The sequence below is a fragment of the Anolis sagrei genome, chromosome 11, assembly GCF_037176765.1.
Source record: "Anolis sagrei isolate rAnoSag1 chromosome 11, rAnoSag1.mat, whole genome shotgun sequence".
NCBI classification, from domain to species: Eukaryota; Metazoa; Chordata; class Lepidosauria; order Squamata; family Dactyloidae; genus Anolis; species Anolis sagrei.
Genome location: NC_090031.1, coordinates 372,013 through 387,629, shown reverse-complemented (window position 1 = coordinate 387,629; position 15,617 = coordinate 372,013). Strand labels below are relative to the sequence as shown.

Below are 15,617 nucleotides of genomic sequence, written 5' to 3'. Positions count from 1 at the left end.
ATGTCTAATCCTGCTTTAATGTTTGCATATTGATCTATTATAATAATATTTATTATATTATATTATATTTATTTTTAAACATACTATTTTTATATATTATTATAATATATTATTATTAAATTTCTCATATTTATTAATATTACCTTTTAAAACATACTATTTATATTTAATCCTGTTTTAATGTTTGCATATTGGTCTATTATTATTATTATATGAAATAAATAAATAATAATAATATGTTCTTGTGGGTTTTTTCGGGCTATAGAGCCATGTTCTAGAGGCATTTCTCCTGACGTTTCGCCTGCATCTATGGCAAGCATCCTCAGAGCATGTGGGCAATTTCAGCAGAAAGGAAGAGACCATGAAAATGAACACAATCTGGCTACCAGTATTAAAAAACTCTAAAATTACAACAGCACAACAACAGAGAGGAAACAACCAGGCACATATTAACACCTCCCAGCAAGAGATTTTCCCAGACTCAGGCAGGCCTTCAAATGCTAATGAGGGTGATCAGTTGAAACATTCACACCTAGCTCCAGCAGACAAGAGTCCTTTGTCCCACCCCAGCCATTCCACAGATATATAAACCCTTTTTCCTATTTCCAACAGACCTCACTACCTCTGAGGATGCTTGCCATAGATGCAGGCAAAACGTCAGGAGAGAATGCCTCTAGAACATGGCTCTATAGCCTGAAAAAACCCACAAGAACCTAGTGATTCCAGCCATGAAAACCTTTGACAATACAATAATAATATGCTTTGCTTGATGACATTGGAAGGAACAGGCTGATTTGGAATGCAAACAGTAGCGGTTCGGACATATAGTAGTCAAGGCAGGAATGGAGAAGAGTTGCACTGGATTACCTTGCGAGCTGTTGTAAAGTAAATAAACAAAGGACTGGCCTGGTTTCCAATGTCCAATTGATAGTTCCAAGTGGAGGTTAATGACCTGCAATGGCCTCTTGTGTTTGCTTTGATTCCTTTCTCAGGCCTGAAGCACATCACCCTCACAAACACCTGGTACAGGTATGGATCTCTGCAGCGCCTTCTGAGTGGCGCCGGTGCCGTGTTCGAGGATGCCGCTGTGTCGGATGGAGGACGGAGGTAAAACAACAACAACAACAACAACATCTAAGAGTGTCCCTAAAGTGGGAGAGGGATCAGAGTTGGGTTGTTTATTGGATGCACCAAAGTGTGGTCCAGGCATGGTCCAACGTCAGCCCTCCTTCCAGGTGTTTCGGATTCCAACTCCCACAATTCCTAACAGCCATAGGCAAAAAAAGCCAATGGCATGCTGGCCTGCATCAATAGGAGCCTAGTGTCTAGATCTAGGGAAGGCCTGCTCCCCATGCTCTATTCCTCCTTGATCAGACCACATCTGGAATATTGTGTCCAATTCTGGGCACCACCATTCAAGATATTGACTCTAAGCTGGAATGTGTCCAGAGGAGGGCGACTCAAATGATCAAGGGTCTGGAGAACAAGCCCTATGAGGAGCGGCTTAAGGAGCTGGGCATGTTTAGCCTGAAGAAGAGAAGGATGAGAGGAGACATGATGAGAGCCATGTATAAATATGTGAGAGGAAGCCACAGGGAGGAGGAGGGAGCAAGCTTCCTTTCTGCTTCCCTGGAGACTAGGACACGGGACAATGGCTTCAAACTACAAGAGAGGAGATTCCATCTGAACATGAGGAAGAACTTCCTGACTGTGAGAGCCATTCAGCAGTGGAACTCTCTGCCCCGGAGGGAGTGTGGTGGAGGCTCCTTCTTTGGAAGCTTTTAAGCAGAGGCTGGATGGCCATCTGTCAGGGGTGATTTGAATGCAATATTCCTGCTTCTTGGCAGAATGGGGTGGGACTGGATGGCCCATCAGGTCTCTTCCAACTCTTTGATTCTAGGATTCTATGACTTTGGTGCATCCAAGAAACAACCCAGTGTAGTTTCCTTATCTGGACACTAGGTAGCGGTGGTGCATTTCAGATGAGCATGTCCAAGAAATGTCTTGCATTCATGTCCATATCTCTCACTTGCAGAGCTAAGACCCCAGGGTTCCAATCCCCCCTTGAGACACCCATAGAATTTTACGCAAATCCCACAGAGAGTGGATTAAACACCTTGCTGTTTCCTTGTTCCTGCCCAGGTATGTCAGCACCCAGGTGGGCTCCTCCATCATCTCCTCCACGCTGGTCAGCGATTACGAGGAAATCAGCACCTCTGTGCATTACAGTCTTCATCACCAGGCCCAGGTAAGGCTTGGTCTTCAGCCCCGAACATTCAAGGAAATATCCCCAGTGTGCAAAAACTCGGTTCAAGGATATAGATAAGTTGTTTACTAACTGGAACAAATACATGAAGTGGGTTCATTGCTATACCGACAGGGCCTTTTTCTTCTCGGTAATTCCCCAACTCTCTTTCCAACTCATTCCCATCTCCAGGCTCTTCCAGACCAGCTTGTTGTTCCCGTCTGCGCTTTCTGGAACTTCAGCAGAAGGTGAGCCGTCAGAGCAAAATAAACCAAGTATGTACAGAATAGGTACATATAGTATGGGATATAGTATGGGATATAGCAGGCACGGGCAAAGTTTGGCGCTTCAGGTGTTTTGGACTTCAACACCCACAACGTGGGTATGCAGATGATCCCTCGATTGACTGGAGTGTCCAGTTGCAAGAGGACAAAGGCATGGGCCAACTTGGGCCCTCCCTCCAGGTGTTTTGGACTCCAACTCCCACCACGTTGGGTATGCAGATGGTCCCTTGATTGACTGAAGTGTCCAGTTGCAAGAGGACAAAGGTATGGGCCAACTTTGACCCTCCCTCCAGGGGTTTTGGACTCCAACTCTCACAAAGTGGGTATGCAGATGATCCTTTGATGGACTGAAGTATCCAGTTCCAAGAGGACAGAGGCATGGGCCAACTTCGGCCCTGCCTCCCTTGGTGTTTTGGACTCCAACTCCCAAAAACGTGAGTATGCAGATGTTCCCTTGATTGACTGAAGTGTCCAGTTCCAAGAGGTCAAAACCATGGGCCAACTTGGTCCCTTCCTCAAGATGTTTTGGACTTTAGCCCCCACAACGTGGGTATGCAGATGATCCCTTGATTGACTAAGGTGTCCAGTTACAAGAGGACAAAGACATGGGCCAACTTTGATCCTACCTCCAGGTATTTTGGAAGCCAACTCCCACAACATGAGTAGGCAGATGATCCCTTGACTGACTGAAGTGTCCAGTTCCAAGAGGACAAAGGCCTGGGCCAGGTGTTTTGGACTCCAACTCCCACAACGTGGGTATGCAGATGATCCCTTGACTGGCCGAAGAGGACAAAGGCATGGGCCAACCTGGGCCCTTCCTCAAGATGTTTTGGACTTTAGCCCCCATAACATGGGTATGCAGATGATCCCTTGATGGACTGATGTGTCCAGTTCCAAGAGGACACAGGCATGGGCCAACTTTGACCCTACCTCCAGGTGTTTTGGGCTCCAACTCCCACAACGTGGGTATGTAGATGATCCCTTGGTTGACCAGTGTCCAGTTTCAAGAGGACAAAGGCCTGGGCCAACTTGGGCCCTCCCTCCAGGTGCTTTGGTCTTCCAACTCCCACAACGTGGGTATGCAGATGATCCCTTGACTGGCCGAAGAGGACAAAGGCATGGGCCAACCTGGGCCCTTCCTCAAGATGTTTTGGACTTTAGCCCCCATAAAATGGGTATGCAGATGATCCCTTGATGGACTGATGTGTCCAGTTCCAAGAGGACACAGGCATGGGCCAACTTTGACCCTACCTCCAGGTATTTTGGACTCCAACATCCACAACATGGGTAGGCAGATGATCCCTTGATGGACTGAAGTGTCCAGTTCCAAGAGGACAAAGGCATGGGCCAACTTGGGCCTTCCCTCTAGGTGTTTTGGACTCCAACTCCCACCATGTTGGGTATGCAGATGACCCCTTGATGGACTGAAGTGTCCAGTTCCAAGAAGACAAAGGCATGTTTGGTTATCTTGATGGTAATCTTCACAACCTTAGTATTTGCTATCAACTTGACTTCATCTAAGTATAGCCTGTAGTGATGTTGGTTCAATGAGAATGACACATCTCCAAAGTGGTCACTGTTGAGTCTTTGGCATTTCCCGGGCAGATTTCTCACCCTTGTTGAGCCCGTAAGTCACCCGAGTGTCAAGGACCGACGGACAGCCCAGCGCTGTGTTTGTTGTTGCCCTCCTTCCAGGCTCTTAATGGGAGTGCTGGCCTTGCCGGGGTCTCTTTGGCCGAGTGATTTGACAGCCACTGACCTTTGGTGGAACTCTTCCCCCACCAACCCTTGAGTTATATCTCCGGGCCGAGACATAGGAGATGCGTTTGGAAAATTACAACGGGGAGGAATGCGAGTTGTCTCTCTCCGGCCGTAAATATTTCCCAACGCTCATGTCAGGTCTCGAAAGCCCATCTTGAATCTCTCTCTATAAGAGCCAAAAGGATGCTTGTTTATGTCCTTCTAGGCCAGGCATGGGCCAACTTGGGCCCTCCCTCCAGGTGTTTTGGACTTCAACTCCCACAATTCCTAACAGCCGGTAGGCTGTTAGGAATTGTGGGAGTTGAAGTCCAAAACACCTGGAGGGAGGGCCCAAGTTGGCCCATGCCTCCTGCATGGGATTGAACCAAACTTGGCACACACAACTCCTGTGACCAACAGAAAATTCTGGAAGGGTTTTGTTGGCATTGACCTTGAGTTTGGGAATTGTAGTTGCTGGGATTCATAGTTCACCTACAACCAAAGAGCATTCTCAACTCCACCCACAATGGGATCGAACCAAACTTGGCACACACAACTCCTGTGACCAACAGAAAATACTGGAAGGGTTTTGTGGGCATTGACCTTGAGTTTGGGAGTTGTAGTTGCTGGGATTCATAGTTCACCTACAACCAAAGAGCATTCTGAACTCCACCAACAATGGGATCGAACCAAACTTGGCACACACAACTCCTGTGACCAACAGAAAATACTGGAAGGGTTTTGTGGGCATTGACCTGGAGTTTGGGACTTGTAGTTCACCTACAACTGTGAATTCAAACAATTATGAAGCTGGACCAAACTTGGCGCAGATACTCAATATGCCCAAATGTGAACACTGGTGGAGTTTGGGAAAAATAGAATCTTGACATTTGGGAGTTGTAGTTGCTGGGATTTATAGTTACCCTACAATCAAAGAGCATTCTGAACCCCATCAGGGATGGAATTGAACTAAACTTGGCACACAGTTCTCCTATGACCAACAGAAAATACTGCAAGGGTTTGGTGGGCACAGGTGAAGTTGGGGGGGGGGGGGGGGGTTGCCATTTGGGAGTTGTAGTTGCTGGGATTCATAGTTCACCTACAACCAAAGAGCATTCTGAACTCCACCAACAATGGGATTGAACCAAACTTGGCACACAGAACTCCTGTGACCAACAGAAAATACTGGAAGGATTTTGTGGGCATTGACCTTGAGTTTGGGAGTTGTAGTTGCTGGGATTCATAGTTCACCTACAACCAAAGAGCATTCTGAACTCCACCCACAATGGGATTGAACCAAACTTGGCACACACAACTCCTGTGACCAACAGAAAATACTGGAAGGGTTTTGTAGGCATTGACCTTGAGTTTGGGAATTGTAGTTGCTGGGATGTATAGTTCACCTACAACCAAAGAGCATTCTGAACTCCACCCATAATGGGATTGAACCAAACTTGGAACACAGAACTCCTGTGACCAACAGAAAATACTGGAAGGATTTTGTAGGCATTGACCTGGAGTTTGGGAGTTGTAGTTGCTGGGATTCATAGTTCACCTACAACCAAAGAGCATTCTGAACTCCACCAACAATGGGATTGAACCAAACTTGGCACACAGAACTCCTGTGACCAACAGAAAATACTGGAAGGGTTTTGTGGGCATTGACCTTGTGTTTGGGAGTTGTAGTTCACCTACACCCAGAGAGCACTGTGAATACAAACAATGATGAAGCTGGACCAAACTTGGCGCAGATACTCAATACGCCCAAATGTGAACACTGGTGAAGTTGGGGGGGGGGGGGTTGTCATTTGGGAGTTGTAGTTGCTGGGATTCATAGTTCACCTACAACCAAAGAGCATTCTGAACCACACCAATGAATTGGGCCAAACATCCCACACAGAACCCTCATGACCAACAGAAAATACTGTGTTTTCTGATGGCCTTTGGCGACCCCTCTGACATCCCCTTGTGACCTCTCCAGGGGTCCCGACCCCCAGGTTGAGAAACATTGGGTTAAAGGTATGTGTTTTTTCTCTTTGTCTTCCTCCTTTCCTCGCTTTTTCTAGTCCGGAAGGAGTCGGAAGTTGGTCCACCACTGGCTGCTCTGTGGTCAATTCCCACCCGGAATTCACCGCCTGTTCCTGCAACCACACCACCAACTTTGCGGTGCTGCTCCAGGTGTTTGAGGTCCAGGTATGGGGCAGGATGTGGAAGCGCCAACAATGGGAGAGGGGCATTGGTTTGGCATGCCATCATCCCTTCCATTCCCGGTCATCTCCCACCTGCACATTCTTCCTTCCTAACCTAGTGTAATGCCACATGATGCACTGGTCTAATATTGTGTAGTAGTACTAGTAGTAGTAGTAGTAATAATACTAAACAACTGGAAAAGCTGACACAATATGAGGATTTAAAGATCGAACTGCAAACACTTTGGCACAAGCCAGTCATGGTGGTGCCAGTGGTGATCGGCACACTGGGTGCAGTGCCTCATGACCTTGGCCTGCACTTAAACACAGCATATATATCTCATTTGCCGTGACATATTGTATTTTTGTGTCAGTAAAACAACGACGACGACGACGATAATAATAATAATAATAATAATAATAAGCAAAGACTCTGGCACAAGCCAGTCAAGGTGGTGCCAGTGGTGATCGGCACACTGGGTGCAGGGCCTCAAGACCTTGGCCTGCAGTTAAACACAGCATATATATCTCGTTTGCTGTGACATATTGTATTTTTGTGTCAGTATAATAATAATAATAATAATAATAATAATAATAATAATATGCAAAGACTCTGGCACAAGCTAGTCAAAGTGGTCGCAGTGGTGTTCGGCACACTGGGTGCAGTGCCTCAAAACCTTGGCCTGCACTTAAACACAGCACATATATCTCGTTTGCTGTGACATATTGTATTTTTGTGTCAGAATAATAATAATAATAATAATAATAATAATAATAATATGCAAAGACTCTGGCACAAGCCAGTCAAGGTGGTGCCAGTGGTGATCGGCACACTGGGTGCAGGGCCTCAAGACCTTGGCCTGCACTAAAACCCAGCACATATATCTCGTTTGCTGTGACATATTGTATTTTTGTGTCAGTAAAACAACGACGACGATGACGATAATAATAATAATAATAATAATAATAATAATAATAATAATATGCAAAGACTCTGGCACAAGCCAGTCAAGGCGGTGACAGTGGTGATCGGCACACTGGGTGCAGTGCTTCAAGACCTTGGCCTGCACTTAAATACAATCAGCATTAACAAAATTTCCACCTGTCAGCTGCAAAAGGCCAACGTACTGGGATCTGCATGCATTATTCGCCTATACATCACACAGTCCTAGACACTTGGGAAGTGTCCGATGTGTGATCCAATACAGCAGACAAGAGTGATCTTGTCTGCTGTGGACTCATCATGTAGTGTTTCAAATAATAATAATAATAATAATAATAATAATAATAATAATAATAGTATTTGCAAAGGGATATTAAAATTGGGCCTGGAGGCCACTTGTGGCCCATGCTTGGCCTTAGTAAGTGTTGTCCCCTTGTCCGAACAGCGGAGCGCAGAGGAGGAGTCCGTCTTGAAGACCCTGACTTTCGTCGGCTGCGGCGTTTCCTTCTGTGCCCTGATTGTCACCTTTGTCCTCTTCCTGGCTGTTGGGTAAGACTCTGGTGCTCCGTTTTGACTCGTACTGTGATCCAAGTTAGGAGAAAAGACGAGTAATAGTAATCTATATTGTATACTTTTTGCAGCGTCCCCAAAAGCGAGCGGACCACTGTGCACAAGAACCTGATCTTTGCTTTGGCGGCTGCAGAAGCTTTGCTCATGTTTAGTGAGTTGGCCAAAACCAACCAGGTAGGAACGACCTTCAGAGAAGGACCTCCGTACCTCCAGAGAAGGACAGGCGGGGAACCGGCAACCCCTCTAGCCCTGACCTTTTCTTGTCCCACCTCGCAGGGAGTCTGCTTCGCCGTCACGGCCTTCCTCCACCTCTTCTTCATGGCGGCTTTTGCATGGATGCTCGTGGAGGGCCTTCTGCTGTGGAGCAAAGTGGTGGCGGTCAACATGAGCGAGGACCGGAGGATGAAGTTCTACTACATCACCGGATGGGGTTTGTTTCTGAAAAGACTCATCTGCAGAATACTCCCAAGCCAAAGAGAGCACGAGGTCCTGGATCTATTTCCTTATTTATTATTATTACTTATTATTTGTTGTTCATTCGTTCAGTCGCCTCCGACTCTTTGTGACCTCATGGACCAGCCCACACCAGAGCTCCCTGTCGGCCATCACCACCCCCAGCTCCTTACAGGTCAGTCCAGTCCCTTCAAGGATGCCATCCATCCATCTTGCCCTTGGTCGGCCCCTCTTCCTTTTGCCTTCCACTTTCCCCAGCATCATTCCCTTCTCCAGGCTTTGCTGTCTCCTCATGATGTGGCATTCAAAGGACTTCCGCTTTCCCTCTCGTCTCCTTCCCTCCAGTGAGCAGCCGGGCTTTCTTTCCTGGAGGATGGACTGGTTGGATCTTCTCGCAGTCCAAGGCACTCTCAGCACTTTCCTCCAAAACCACAGCTCAAAAGCATCGATCTTCCTTTGCTCAGCCTTCCCTAAGGTCCAGCTCTCACATCCATAGATGTTACTACAGGGAAGACCATGGCTTTGACTAGGCAATGGATCTTGGTTGCCAGTCTGATGTCTCTACTCTTCACTCTTTGATCGAGGCCGGACATTGCTCTCCTCCCAAGAAGGAAGCGTCTCCTGATGTCCTGGCCACAGTCTGCGTCTGCACTCATCTTTGCGCCTAGAGATACAAACCCTGTCACGGCCTCCACGTTTTCCCCCTCTATTTCCCAGTTGTCAATCATTCTTGTTGCCATCATCTTGGTTTTTTTGACGTTTAGCTGCAACCCGGCTTTTGCGCTTTCTTCTTTCACCTTGATGAGAAGGCTCCTCAGCTCCTCCTCGCTTTCGGCCATCAGAGTGGTGTCATCTGCATATCTGAGGTTGTGAATGTTTCTTCCAGCCATTTTTACCCCAGCTTTGCATTCATGAAGCCCCGCACATCCTCGCATGATGTGTTCTGCATACACGTTAAAAAGGTTGGGTGAGAGGATGCAGCCTTGCCGGACGCCTTTCCCAATCTTGAACCCGTCTCCTGTTCCGTGGTCAGTTCTGACTGTGGCTCCTTGGTCCTTGGTCAGATTCCTCAGGAGAGAGGGAAGGGGGCTTGGGATGCCCATCCCACCCAGAACTTGCCACCATTTATGATGATCATTCACACAGTCAAAGGCTTTAGAAGAGTCAATGAAGCAGAAGTAGATGTTTTTCTGAAACTCCCTGCCTTTCTCCATTCTCCAGCATCCGGATATTGGCAATCTGGTCTCTGGTTCCTCTGCTTTTTCTAAATCCAGCTTGAACATCTGGCAACTCTCTCCATGTATTGCTGGAGTCTTTTTATTTATTATTTACATTATTTATATTCCGCCCTTCTCACCTCGCAGGAGACTTAGGGTGGATTATAATGTACATATACATGGCAAACATTCAATGCCATAGACACACAACATATATAGACAGACACTCAGAGGCTATTTAACTTTTCCAGCTTTTTCATGAGGGTATTCTGGCCACCAGGGGAGCTGTTGCTTCACCGTCCATTTGTGACACTGATGAAGTACTTCCTCATTCTTTGCAGGCTTGCTGGAGATTTTTATGGCCTCGTAAATTAGTTAAATTAGCCTCCCCTAATTTTCCTACTTGACAGATGCAACTGTCTTTCAGGCTGCAAAGTTTGACAATCTACACAAATTGGTCGGACACTCACTCTGACCCGGGCTGGCTTTAAACTCATGACTTTTCGGTCAGTAGAATCATAGAATGATAGAATCAAAGAGTTGGAAGAGACCTCATGGGCCATCCAGTCCAACCCCCAGTCCAACCCCCTGCCAAGAAGCAGGAATATTGCATTCAAATCACCCCTGACAGTAGTAGTGATCTTAATGCAGCTGACTCCCAGCCAGCTGTGCCACAGTCCTTAGCGGTTGTGTTCCACTCTTCTCTCCTCAGGGCTTCCCATCATCATTGTTGGTGTGACCCTGGCCACCTCCTTCAACAAGTACGTGGCCGACAACCACTGCTGGCTGAACGTGCAGACGGACATCATCTGGGCATTCGTTGGGCCGGTCCTCTTCGTCTTGACGGTTGGTTGAGAAGAAGCTGGTTGAGAAGAAGCCGGGCCAGAAAATGCATGTTTAGCCACATGGTGGAATGGGAATTATGGAGATTGCTTTCCTGTCTTTTTGGGGAGTCCTGAGGAGACATCTCTCTCCTTGCCTTCCCAGGTGAACACCTTTGTGCTTTTCCGAGTGGTGGTGGTGACCGTGTCCAGCGCACGGAGGCGCTCGAGGATGCTGACGCCCAATAGCAGCCTGGAGAAGCAAATTGGCATCCAGATCTGGTGAGTCAATGCAGCGGCCTCATTTATTATTATTATTATTATTATTATTATTATTATTATTCAGCAAAGCCTAGAGAAGGGAATGATGCTGGGGAAAGTGGAAGGCAAAAGGAAGAGGGGCCGACCAAGGGCAAGATGGATGGATGGCATCCTTGAAGTGACTGGACTGACCTTGAAGGAGCTGGGGGTGGTGACGGCCGACAGGGAGCTCTGGTGTGGGCTGGTCCATGAGGTCATGAAGAGTCGGAGATGACTGAACGAATGAACAACAACAACAAATTATTATTATTATTATTATTATCTTTATTTATACCCCGCAAAATCTCCCGAAGGACTCGATGCGGCTTTAAAACCGCCGACAACAACAACATACAATACAATAAAACCCATAAGCAAATAATAAAACATCAAGCAAAACAATAGAACAGTAAAACAATGTCACCATGGCACAATTAAAAACCTAGGGGCCTGTCTGATGTCCTTAGGGAGAGAGTTCCAGAGTCGGGGGGCCACCACAGAGAAGGCCCTGTCCCTCGTCCCCACCAAACGCGCCTGCGACGCAGGTGGGATCGAGAGCAGGGCCTCTCCAGATGAATGGAGAGATCATGTGGGTTCGTATAAAGAGATGCGGTCATGCAGGTAGGCAGGTCCCAAACCGTTTAGGGCTTTGTAGGTGAGTACTTGCACCTTGAATTGGGACCGGAAAATGAACGGCAGCCAATGGAGCTCCTTGGAGGCACTAGGGGCACTTCTACTTCCTAAAACATGGAAGTTACCTGGGTAAAAGGGAGGTGGTGACATGACATAGCAGTGGACAAAAAACATGAGTTATAAAAGTCCCCCTTTATTCCGATTCCGGACGGAAAATGCACATATTCGCATGACCGTATATCCTTGCACTTACGAAAAGCGCATGATTTCCTTCCCTCCTTCCCTGAGGAACACACCCATGCCATTGTTCTTAACTACTATCAAGTCAACTGTGCTATTTTTCGAATGCCTGACCCCAGAGCCAGGTTTTTAATTTCCTTCTAAAGACGAGGAAGAAGGATTGAGTTCCATAGATGAGGGGCCACCACTGAGAAGGAAGGACCTGTCTCTCGTCCCCACCAGATGCACTTGCGATGGTGGTGGAATTGTGGGAGTTGAAGTCCAAAACACATGGACGGGCCAAGTTTACCCATGCCTCCTGCATGCTTTCCTGCTTGAGTTAAAGGTGCAAAGCCTCCCCCAACGATCTTAATCTCCGAGGTGGTTCATAGGAGAGGATACATTCGGATAGATAAGCTGGGCCAGAACCATGTAGGGATTTATAGATTAAAGTCAGCCTTTAAAGCAGAACAGCAGCCAGTGGAGCTAGCGTAACAGAGGAGTTGTGTGCTCCCTGTACGTCATTCTGGAGAGCAACCTGGCTGTCACCTGTTGGACCAGTTAGAACTTCCAAACAGTCTTCAAAGGCAATCCCATGTTGCGTGCATTGCAGTAGTCTATTCAGAATGTAACCAGAGTGTGGACCACTATGGCCAAGTCTGACTTCCCAAGGTACGGATACAACTGGTGTACGATTGTGTAAATGTTCCTCTGGCCACCACCGAAACCTGGGGTTCTAGGCTCAGCAATGAGTCCAGGAGGACTTCCAAGCTGTGAACCTGAGTCTTCAAGGGAATGTAACCCTGTCCAGCACAGAACTGACCAGGAGGACCTCATCCAGATCATCACAGTGGCCAAGCACCGGTCCAGGACCTGGACAGCCTCCTTAGTAGCAGGTGGGAAGGAGTGATGGAGTTGAACATCATCTGCATACAGGTGACACCGTACTCTGAAACTCCAGATGATCTCTCCTAGTAGCTTCATGTTACTTTACTTTACTTAGACGATCCCTCGTTGGACGAGTAAGATGGTCTTCCATGATGGGTTTCCTTGTGGATTCGTAGGTGGCTGTGGAGCCCTCTTCTTGCTCTGCATCTTCTCCCGCAGTGAAGGCATTGGTTTCCAGGTGGAAGGCGATCCCGGTCGGGGTTGGCTAGACGCACCTTCCTCTTGGCACGTTTCTCTCTTTCACCCTCCACTCGTGCCTCCTCGAATTCTGCAGCACTGCTGGTCACAGCTGACCTCCAGCTAGAGCACTCAAGGGCCAGGGCTTCCCAGTTCTCAGTGTCTAGGCCAGAGATTTTAAGGTTGGCTTTGAGGCCATCTTTCAATCTCTTTTCCTGACCACCAACGTTTTGTTTTCCGTTCTTAAGTTCAGAGAAGAGCAACTGCTTTAGGAGACGGTGGTCAGGCATCCGGACAACGTGGCCGGTCCAGCGGAGTTGATGGCAGAGGACCATCGCTTCAGTGCTGGTGGTCTTTGCTTCTTCCAGCACACTGACGTTTGTCCGCTTGTCTTCCCAGGAGATTTGCAGGATTTTCCGGTGGCAGCGCTGATGGAATCGTTCCAGGAGTTGCATGTGACGTCTGTAGACAGCCCACATTTCGCAGGCATAGAGCAGGGTTAGGAGGACAATAGCTTTGTAGACAAGCCCCTTGGTCTCCCTACGGAAGTCCCGGTCCTCAAACACTCTCTGCTTCATGTAGCTTCATGTAGATGTTAACAACATGGGAGACAGTATTGCAGAACCTCACAAGACAATGACTACTGTTCCGAGCAGGTCTCTCCCAGCAGCACCTTCTGGGAATGGTCCTCCAGGAAGGACTGAAGCCACAGCAGAACACTACCTCCAAGACCCATCCCTGTAGACTTGTGGTGATCGCCCTGGTCACCCCATCATCCTCAAGCACCCAACTCTGTTCTTGCAGGCAGCCATGGCCTTCTAGAACAGTGGTTCTCAACCTGGGGTCCCCAGATGTTTTTGGCCGTCAACTCCCAGAAATCCTAACAGCTGGGATTTCTGGGAGTTGTAGGCCAAAAACATCTGGGGACCCCAGGTTGAGAACCACTGTTCTAGAGCAAGTCCTCCTCTTGACCAAACATCTGGGGACCCCAGGTTGAGAACCACTGTTCTAGAGCAAGTCCTCCTCTTGACCAAACATCTGGGGACCCCAGGTTGAGAACCACTGTTCTAGAGCAAGTCCTCCTCTTGACCAAACATCTGGGGACCCCAGGTTGAGAACCACTGTTCTAGAGCAAGTCCTCCTCTTGACCAAACATCTGGGGACCCCAGGTTGAGAACCACTGTTCTAGAGCAAGTCCTCCTCTTGACCAAACATCTGGGAACCCCAGGTTGAGAACTACTGTTCTAGAGCAAGTCCTCTTGACCAAACATCTGGGGACCCCAGGTTGAGAACCACTGTTCTAGAGCAAGTCCTCCTCTTGACCAAACATCTGGGAACCCCAGGTTGAGAACTACTGTTCTAGAGCAAGTCCTCTTGACCAAACATCTGGGGACCCCAGGTTGAGAACCACTGTTCTAGAGCAAGTCCTCCTCTTGACCAAACATGATCATCTTTTCCGAAGAGTCCTCTCTCCACATGATTGGGACTTCTTCTGATGTTCCATTTTGGAATTCCTTCCAGCCTCCCATCCTGGAATCCCATCAGTGGCAAGAGATATTTGAAATGGAAGTTTCGTGACCATCATAAAACCAAAAACAATTCCTTGGAATCTCTTCCAACGTTCATCTCGGCACCCCTTGCTCCTCTCTGCCCGGTTTGTTGATCCTAGGACCTTTCCCCAAGTGCCGATAAGACCCAGGAGCCTCCTGTTGCTCTTCATCTGGCGCCGTTTGCACCCCGCCAGGCACACACTGTCCCTGGAGCTGCACAAACAAACATGGCAAAGTTTGCAAAACTGGGGGTGGAAACTGGCATCGGAGGGCAGGGTGACATCCACGGAGCCATCTTGCTGGGTTGGTGATGTCATAGGCTTCTTCATGTTATGTTTTTTCCTGCAATCAGTTGCAACTGCATGGTTTTATTTCCTTGCCTTTATGTTGTGGCTTCTGTCTCTCTCGTTCTGGTTGCAAAAACCGCCGGTTTAAAACAAAACAGTTTCTGCAGCATGCAAAATATGCCGTTGGCTGCAAAGGCCAGGCTTCCAAGGTCACATCTCCACCTTTCTAGATAGCACTTTAGGGCATCCCAGCTTGGGATCCAGGTGAAATTTGGCTTGTGCCAAAGTCTTTGCGGTTTGATCTTTAATCTATTATTATTATTATTGTTATTATTGTTATTATTATTATTATTATTATTATTATGAAATATTAATTAATATAATAATAATAATAACAATATATAATATTATTAATAATTACAATTATTAATATAATTTATTATTAATAATATTACTATTACTATTATTATTACTATTATTATTATTGTGTCTCTATTAACAACAAAACAACAACAACAATAATAATAACAACAATTTTGCATATTCAGTATCTTGCAGTCTCAGCTTGTGTACAAACAAAAGAAATTTGGACCTCACCAAATCCTTTGTGGATTCTGGGAGAAGTAGTGCAGAAACAAGCAAAGGCATAGCGTTGAATGATAACAATTAAATTGCACATGGCTTCCCTCAAATAAATGCTCCAGACGCTCCTGTAGCAGCTTTAGCTCAGCACTAAGGTTTCCCTATTATACAAATCTAATGTGCACCCTGATTTTGGCAAGGTGATTTAGTCCTGTGAGTGTTAGATTCGAGTCAATACGGTATTAAATTTGACCATTTCAAAATTTCTTCTGATCTAACTGTGGCGAAGTTAATGCTGCGGTTTCTCTTCCGTTCAGGGCGACGGCCAAGCCGGTGCTGGTGCTTCTCCCGGTCCTCGGCCTCACCTGGGTGTGCGGCGTCCTCGTCCACCTTAGTGTCACCTGGGCCTACATCTTCATTGTGCTCAACTCCCTCCAGGTGAGTAGCACTCAAAGGAGA

The 15,617-nt window shown here is 47.2% G+C and overlaps 1 protein-coding gene across 1 annotated transcript in view; it reads left to right on the top strand.

The window, feature by feature from the left end:
* The window catches only part of ADGRD2 (adhesion G protein-coupled receptor D2), a 42,406-nt gene that overhangs the window by 18,095 nt on the left and 8,694 nt on the right, over positions 1-15,617 (top strand). Inside the window, exons 10-19 of the mRNA XM_067472224.1 lie at positions 993-1,107; positions 2,143-2,248; positions 2,438-2,493; positions 6,336-6,462; positions 7,847-7,950; positions 8,043-8,145; positions 8,248-8,401; positions 10,354-10,487; positions 10,629-10,744; positions 15,476-15,596. Of these exons, the coding sequence (XP_067328325.1) occupies positions 993-1,107; positions 2,143-2,248; positions 2,438-2,493; positions 6,336-6,462; positions 7,847-7,950; positions 8,043-8,145; positions 8,248-8,401; positions 10,354-10,487; positions 10,629-10,744; positions 15,476-15,596 (1,136 nt within the window). The remainder of the gene's footprint in view (positions 1-992; positions 1,108-2,142; positions 2,249-2,437; positions 2,494-6,335; positions 6,463-7,846; positions 7,951-8,042; positions 8,146-8,247; positions 8,402-10,353; positions 10,488-10,628; positions 10,745-15,475; positions 15,597-15,617) is intronic.